Genomic DNA, 8,095 nt, shown 5'->3' on the forward strand with positions numbered 1-8,095 from the left:
CCTTATGTATTTTCTTTCCCGTTTGACAATCATATTCCATATATACTCAAATGAAATATTTCTGAATATTTTTTACTATACTTTATATTTTGTGATATTATTGTTAAATATATTTAACAACCGTGCATTGCACGGGATTTTAACCTAGTAAATTACTAAAAGTGAGTTACTGTGTGAGCATGATTTTAGTTTGATAAGTCAATGATATGTGCATTGTTAGAGAATTTGGGTACTTGGTGCATTTATTTACAAACCTTATGGATACATAGTATATTTGAAAATTTTCAACGGTGTATGATGCATTTTTTAAAACATTAGGGATTCACATAATAATTTTAAAAAAAAATATAGCCAAAGGATGAAAAACATAAAATGTAGCATCATCATCTGTACCATCCACGTGGCATCATCTTGATCAATGGCGTACCCAGATACAAATATACAATGCACCCGAGTTGTAGTGGATTATTATAAGAACGGAGTCAACGGGCATCAAAATGGAATTCGACCGTTGGAGGCGTAAAATCCTCCTTGCTTATTTCGTAACGGATACTTTTTCTTTTTTCCTCTAACACCATCTTCTTCCCCAATTAACTCCCACAATAATATTCATCAACAATTTCTTTTACAATCAACAGTTTTTGATTAGTCTTATCCATCAAATTCTTGAAATAATTCATTGAAAAACCCATCAAAAATCTTGAAAAAAATCCATTCAAAAACCCATCAAAAATCATCGAAAAATTCTCATAATTTTTTGCTTCACTGCAATTACTGAGAGAAAAATCTGCAGGAAAAAAAAGGGGTTAAAGAAAGGATAAAATGGATTTAGGGTGCTTGGATTTGGGTTGCATTTCTTTGTGTGATGAAAAACAGAACATAAATTCCTCTACTGAATCTCTTAGTAGTACCGATTCCATCGATTCTCTCTCCTCTATTGCCAAGCTATCCAAGGTATATTTTTATTTTATTTATTTTAATATACTGCAAAATTTGCAGAATATTAGGGGAAAACCCCTTATTTATTTTTATTTTTATATTTATTTGGAAGTGGGTTTATCTATTTGATAATTGATTTTCTGGGATTTTTCTTTAGTATATAATCTTGTTGTTTAGTGATTACTAGTTCAATATCAACGCTTACTTATCAATTTTCTTTGTAGTAGTTGTCAAATTACAGTTCATTTTCAATTTTTGGTTTTATTGGTAGTTTTGATTTCTTACTTCAATCTTATGTATTAACAGAAGATCAATGAATGTCATTGTAATGGTAATTTTTTTCCTGTAATTACCCTACTAATTGATTTTGTTCACTGCTAACTACTTTAGTTTTAAGAATTTGCAATCTTGGATTAATTTCTGTGGATAACATTAGGTTGGTTATTGATGTTTGAAAACTAGGAAAATTAGGGGCATTGTCATTATATTAATTACTTATTCCTGAATTAAATGTCACATTGTCACGACTTGTCTAAGAAAAATCACTCTACAAAATTGTGTCAGTGTATTTTTTTTCAATCAATGGAGTTTATATTACTTGTAATAAGGATAGTTCCTAAGCAGGAATGTTTTGGCAATAACAAATGGCATTGGGAATTCTATCTGTTGGCATGCTCTTGGTATGGTCTTGTTACTGATCTTTGTTGATGTACTATGCAGAATATATCACATAAAGATAAAGATAGCCCGCTTTCAGGTGGAATCGCACTAAATCGAGTTTCATCCCAGATTAAGAAGCCATTACATCGAAAAACCTCCCCTCTAAATTGGTTTCCTCGTATTAAAGGGGACTCGTACATGAAGAGAAAAATTAAACTACTGCAGGTACCATTTCTGCATTTCAGTTGTTTGTTATGCCTTTGGTTTAGAGAATAATTGTGCTGATGAACTTAATTATTGTGTTTCAGGAAACTGGAGGCATGAATGATACTCTTGATGAGACATTGGGTCACTCGAATCCTCATTACTGTCGAGTAGAACGAGAAAAAAGGGCAGCCAGAGAGGCAGCATGTAAAGTAATGGAGGCGCGAAAAGCTGCTATGATTGAAGCATCCTGGTGCCGGATACTTCAAGCAGCAAGGTATGCTTCTGCTGTAATGTTGCTCAAGTTATTAACTCCTGTTTAGAATTAATAGTCACATATTCGTCTTTTCTTTGAATGCCCTCTACTTTACTAATCGATTAGGAGACAATAGCAATGGTACAACCTTTATGAAGTTTCACTTTTGTAAAATCACCCTGTTTTTTAAGCTAATAGGTAAGACAGTGTGGCAACTAATTTCAGATGTATTCTTGGTAGCATTGCCATTGAGCATCACCTAGTTTATGCCTTGGGCTTATTCTTACACAGGATTCCGCACAAAGAAGCAGATGCCTTGCTGATAAAAGCAGAGAAAGAGGTAGCTGATGCATTTGAAGCTGCAACAGCTAAAGGAGTGACCATGTATGACACCCCTGATCGCCCTTTGAAACGATTTGAAATAGAGATATCCTCTGCTAATAGAAAAGGCTCTACCACTCACGCAGTAAGAGCGTCATTTGAAACAGCTTTTGAAGTGGACAAACAAGTTGCAGCGGCTGTTAAAACTGCATTCGTCAGACTAGCACATTGCAGTTCCTTCAACAAAGATGAATTTAAGGACTTGTTGAGGAAAATAAGTGAAAATCCTGACAATCAGGACCTTTTAGAGTCTGATAATTGTTTGGAGCTCGAAACACCATCTCGTGATGATGGCTCTAACTCCCAAAGGAGAAGTCGGAAGAAGCTAAGTCCTCAGAGATTCAATGGGACAAAACTTGTCAAAATGATGCTTGAAAGGCTAAAATGCCTGAAAGAAGAGGAGTTGGCCTCTCTAGCCACAATTGTTGCAACTTGTGGTCTAAATGCGGCTTTGGCTGATACAGGATGTCATAGATTGCAGGACAAAACTTCTGCCACTGATATGAATTACTTGATGAATAATGCTGCAAAGCAGAAACCAATAGAGCCAGAGTTGCCTAGTTTAGACAAGTTCTTGGTCAAGAAGATGACAAAGCTTGAGAAGGAAGTGCAAGAAGCTAAGAACGCTAGAAAATCCGAGTCTAAAAGAGACGGTGATGGAAAGCTCAACAATCCTCATCTTTGGAATGGCAATATAGATGATAAACGAGACGCTGTTGACAGTGTTCCTGACCTGGGAAGTGTACTGATAAAGAAACCATCAAAACTTGAGAAAGAGATCGAAGAAGCAAAGAGAAGTCAGAAGTTATCAGACACTGATGGGCTGAAAACAGGAAGGACTTTGAAAGATGGAAAATTCAGGCAGCTTAAACAAGAAGCTGCAGAAGGCTTGGATCAATGTTTGGTCAAGCATGTATCGAGACTTGAAAAGGAGGTTCAGGAGGCCAAAAAATGGAGACAAAATGATTTCCATGTTACTGCAGGAGGGAATTCGAGTATGTCAACTGTCCAGGAGGAGAGTCAGAAAGAGAATGTTAACTTGAATACGGAAAGGTACAAAAAACAACAAGGAAAACCCAATGAAGGAGAGATTGAGAGTTTGGATAAAGTTCTAGTAAAACATGTATCCAAATTAGAGAAGGCAAAGATGGAGGACTCTTCCAAAGAAGTGATCGAAGTAAAGAAGAGGGACACCGCACCAAATATGGACACAAATGCTGGTGGCTTGGACCAAATTTTTATCAAACACAAGTCAAGGCTTGAAAGAGAAAAGACTGCTGCTTCAGAAGAAGCTGAAGATAGGTACACATATTCAAAGTCTCGACGTGAAGCAAGGGAAAGAGAGTTGCTAGACATATGGGGAGGCATTGGCTTGGGCAATTCAATGCGGCCACACCAATCAAGACTTGAACGAGACAAGGCAAGTGTTCTTGCTCCTAACTGACAGCTTTACTAACCTTTTTAAGATTTACATTAATCTATATTACTCTAATTCTATAATGTTGGCTGTTTTAGGCTGCTTGGCTTAAAGCGGAAGAGGAGGAGAAGCGAGTGGCACTGGCATGAGCAGTAAGCATGAGCTGCCACAATATTATTCGTTTTGTTGGCTGATTACTATTTCTTTTCCTTTATAGTTTGTACAAAAGCCACCTTACTGGTTAGTGATCATTTCATCACGAAACTGGTGCATCTGTTAAGTGTTAAACATGACATATTGAGAAGCTGTGATGAGTGAATACTTGCAATTAAGCTCACGAGTCATGAGGTCAAACAGCTGTCTTTGCTATTTTTTTATTACAAGATTTTGTCGGTGCTATTTAGCTACAATGAACCTGAATCAAAGCAATTGTGCACAACACTAGAGTCATTTTACTACCAAGGCAGACAACCTAGCAGTCTCGTTGCCTAATTGTTTAATGATTTGTAGCAGATGGAGTACACAATAAACCCGTAACCTCTCACCCGAAGGCTGTCTAGCCCCATCCATTATCGTGTCAACAAAATGTCTATGTGAACAAATGTGATTGAGTTCAAAATCAACCACAGCAATCAACAACAGATAGCATATCACATTAAAACTACCTGCTACATTAACATATACGAGTGTTAATTTAGCAGTCATAAATTCCCTAAACTGGCCGTGAGAGGTTTAGATGAATTTAGGGTGCTTAACTTAAAGATTCATATTCCCTATATGAATATGATGTATGATTCGCATACTATCTCCGTCCAAGTCACAGTTAGGGACATCGGCAATAGATAGAGTCCGGTCATACACCCTTACTTGGACTCCCCCCCCCCCCCCCCCCCTCTTCTCTCCTTTTCGTATAATCTTACCTTGTTAGATTCGACATGATCCAATTAACTAAGATCCTTAAATAAATCCATGAGTCTAAATAAATATGTGTATGTAATGTGTAAATTAGCTAAAGCATGATGGACTAGAGCTGTTCAATGAGTCCTTATATAATTTTCATGATATTCCACATGTTATTTGTAGGTACATGGATGATTCTTAAAAGGAACATTGGCAAGTAGATAAGTAATGAAGAGGATTTTTTTGTTACTCGTACTTCATAGACATGTTATCGGTCACGTTTATGGAGGTAATGAACATAGTTTTATAACAGGGTTATTTAGATTTTGATTATGTTAAAGGTGTTTACATATGAATTATGATCGCTTCTTTTTCACTCTTATCTATAATGAAAGGACTATATTGTATGCATTTTATAGTTTAAGTGCGTTATATTTAACCAAGAATGAAGTTCAGCATGAAGGGATTATTCAAATTGGTATGTGCCTCATATCTGAAGAAGTAAGACACTAATTAAGGTGGACAAAGAGGGTGTTGTTGATAATCTTGTTGACATGTTCTCCACTCTGTAGGCCAATACCAAATACTCCCTCCGTCCCCTTTTAATAGTTCCTTATGGGCAAAAATCACGGGAATTAAGAAACTTAATTAAGAAGTACAACTCTATGAGGAAAAGAAATAGATAATGATTAGCAAATAAATTCTAGAGAGAGAAAGTGTTTTGCTTTACTGTTTTCCCGTTTTTCAGAATAAACCAAAGGGGTTTTTTTTTGTTTTTATTCAATGTCCACTAACAATGCACATGCAAAGCTGAATCCATGTGAATTAAATTTGACCAATGAAATTAGAGTATTTTATTACAATACCCAAATTAAAGTACACAGATTGTTCTTTCTTAATCAAATCAGACTTGAAACTCATTACTCCATATAAAAAGAATTTCATTCCCTCCTAAACTAAATTTAAACATTTCACAACATCAAAAATAAGGAAAAAAAAAATCTGAGTATATCCATCATTGCCTGTATTCAATGGCTTCAGACATGTTTTTTAATTTGAATGCTGATGGTGAATTGTATGTGAGTTTCTATAACTACTTTTTGCGGAATATAAATAAACTGTAAAGGAACTTGCAATGCACACAGATGTTTACGAGGAAAGCTTTCAGGGCCCAATTGGAAGTAAAACCTCGACTCTTCTAAGGGATTTTCAAAACCAAATCACTTCACTATAATAGGGCAATCCCAAATTACAACCTATAATACACAGACCTTTACTCACAAGTTCCACACTGAACTTGCTACATAGTAGGACCCTATCCTACCCAACCTAAGTCCCAAACTTAGATTCACTCGTACTCCCAAAGTACTCTCTCAGCCTCACACTTGAAGCTTACACACTGTATGCAAAATATAATTCACACACTCACCCAAGAACCCAACCAATATAAAATATATGACACTAGTATATGTTAGACAAGCTATGCGCGAAACCCGAAACTAATATGACAAGATTATAAGCTCGACAAACTTACACAATTAAAGCACGAGTGATTTCTTCAAGCATAAACTCCAAAACTATGAAATGATATCTTTACTATTTATACAAGTCAAGCTCGTATAGCAAGTAGGGTTTTCAAAAGATAATTATGTTAAATTAACTAAATCTCGAAGCACGGTTTTTAGTAAATCATTTTTAAAGATAATCTTTTCGGAAAACAAGATAAAGAAAGATTATCAAAAAGAATAATATCTTTTTGATATTCAGTTTTTAAGAAATAAATCATTTAGAAAATCTTTTCTTAAAATCTATCTTTTATCTTTGTCCGTTTTAATAAATTTGCCAAGCCTTTGTCACGCTTCCAATAGATTTCATGCATATCCTATTTAACATATTTAACAACATATCTAGAAGATAAAATCTTGACTAAATTAAATTGCTGCGCCATTTTATTCTGTACTCAAAAATTGCTTGGGCTTTACGCAGACCAGGACCAAGTTCCTGCTGTCTTCAAGTTCCTATTAGGGAACGTTCCTGTTAGGGAACTTAAATAGTTCTTGTTAGAGAACTAAGTTCCTGTTAGGAAACTCTTCTTTTATCTTATTTAACCTTCTTAAAGAATTCTCTTCATGTTCTTCTTAGTCAAGGTTACGCTTCCACCACCAAGGTCCACTTCACTTGTTCTAAATCAAACACTTAAAGAAATCTTTATTAGTCGAGTTTGCTTGAGTTTAAGTCTATCATCATCAAAACCTTTAAGCTTCAACAATTTTCCCATTTTGATGATGACAAACTTAAGCAAACTCTTTTAGGAAAGTTAAATAAAATAAAAGGTCGTTTTTTTTTTTTTGAAATTATTGACTGAAAATAAACACACAACAAAATAAGGACAAAATAAAGACAAAAATAAGAAACAAAAAGAAATAAAACAGAACACAAAATTAAACTAAGTTAAAAAAAACTATTGTATTTCAGATAGAGGTTTCTGATACTTTCTCAACTGGAACCCAGAACAACAACCTCAAAGTTTGCTTCTTCTTTTCCTCCTTTTGGAATTATCAAAAAGTCCTGTTTTTTCAAGGGTATTAAGCATCTAGCCACAACCCCACAAGCAATTCATCGAGTGTGGGAAACTGAAGGCAGCGCTGCTAACTTCCCTTAAGTTAGTTCCACTTAACTGCATAAGCTTTCATAACATACAAAAACACACATGTATAGGCAGAGTTCCAAAACATTCAATTAAAACCAAAATATTATCATCCTGCTAGTTAAAAATTATTACAAGCCAAAGCAAATTGTTCAAAAACCAACACAGAAACTGAAATTGTTCACGACTAAAACAGAAAAAAGACAGGCTAGGCAATTTAGGCTAGTAAGGCTAGGTGTAAGATAGACTGGGCTAAGCCTGAAGAAGTTCAAGAATCTTCTTGTTGTCTTCCTGAGATTGAAGCACGTTTGCCTCCAGCTTTTCTTCAAGCCTCTTAACAGCCTTCTAGAACTCCAGCCTCTGCAGCTTGAGACTATTTTCAAGTCCCTGAACTGATCTCTCCAGCTTCTGAACCTTTCCAGCAGCATCCTTCAATTGCCTCTCAGACACCTCCAACCTTTCAGTGAGCTCTGCAACTTGCCCTTCAAGAACCTTTTCATTAGTGTCCAACTCAAGAGGTTGTTCCATATTGGTCTGAGGGAAAGAGCTTGTAGAAAATCTTCTGCTCTTTCTTAGAGGCCGTTCAGGTACCTCTTTCTCTTTTCTCTTTTCTCTTTCCTGTTCCCTTCTCTTTCTTATCCTCCACCTGTTAAACTTTCCCATTAACCACCTTTAGGCTAATTCCCAGAAG

At 35.6% G+C, this 8,095-nt stretch overlaps 1 protein-coding gene across 1 annotated transcript; it reads left to right on the forward strand.

The window, feature by feature from the left end:
• Positions 1-525: 525 nt before the first annotated feature.
• LOC145579002 (uncharacterized) lies at positions 526-4,149 on the forward strand. The gene is made up of 4 exons (XM_081636292.1): positions 526-954; positions 1,660-1,824; positions 1,908-2,080; positions 2,351-4,149. Exons 1-4 carry the CDS (start codon positions 823-825, stop codon positions 3,882-3,884), a joined length of 2,004 nt encoding a protein of 667 aa, XP_081492418.1. The 5' UTR covers positions 526-822; the 3' UTR covers positions 3,885-4,149.
• The last annotated feature ends 3,946 nt before the right edge of the window (positions 4,150-8,095 follow it).

The sequence above is a fragment of the Chenopodium album genome, chromosome 14 (assembly GCF_948465745.1).
Source record: "Chenopodium album chromosome 14, dcCheAlbu1.1, whole genome shotgun sequence".
Classification (NCBI taxonomy): domain Eukaryota; kingdom Viridiplantae; phylum Streptophyta; class Magnoliopsida; order Caryophyllales; family Amaranthaceae; genus Chenopodium; species Chenopodium album.

Bases quoted from the DNA above. Each gene is read 5' to 3' on its own strand.
- LOC145579002 (XM_081636292.1), top strand. From the start codon at position 823: ATGGATTTAGGGTGCTTGGATTTGGGTTGCATTTCTTTGTGTGATGAA. The intron at 1,825-1,907 runs GTACCATTTCTG...ATTGTGTTTCAG, and splicing joins GAAAAATTAAACTACTGCAG to GAAACTGGAGGCATGAATGA. The intron at 2,081-2,350 runs GTATGCTTCTGC...ATTCTTACACAG, and splicing joins CGGATACTTCAAGCAGCAAG to GATTCCGCACAAAGAAGCAG.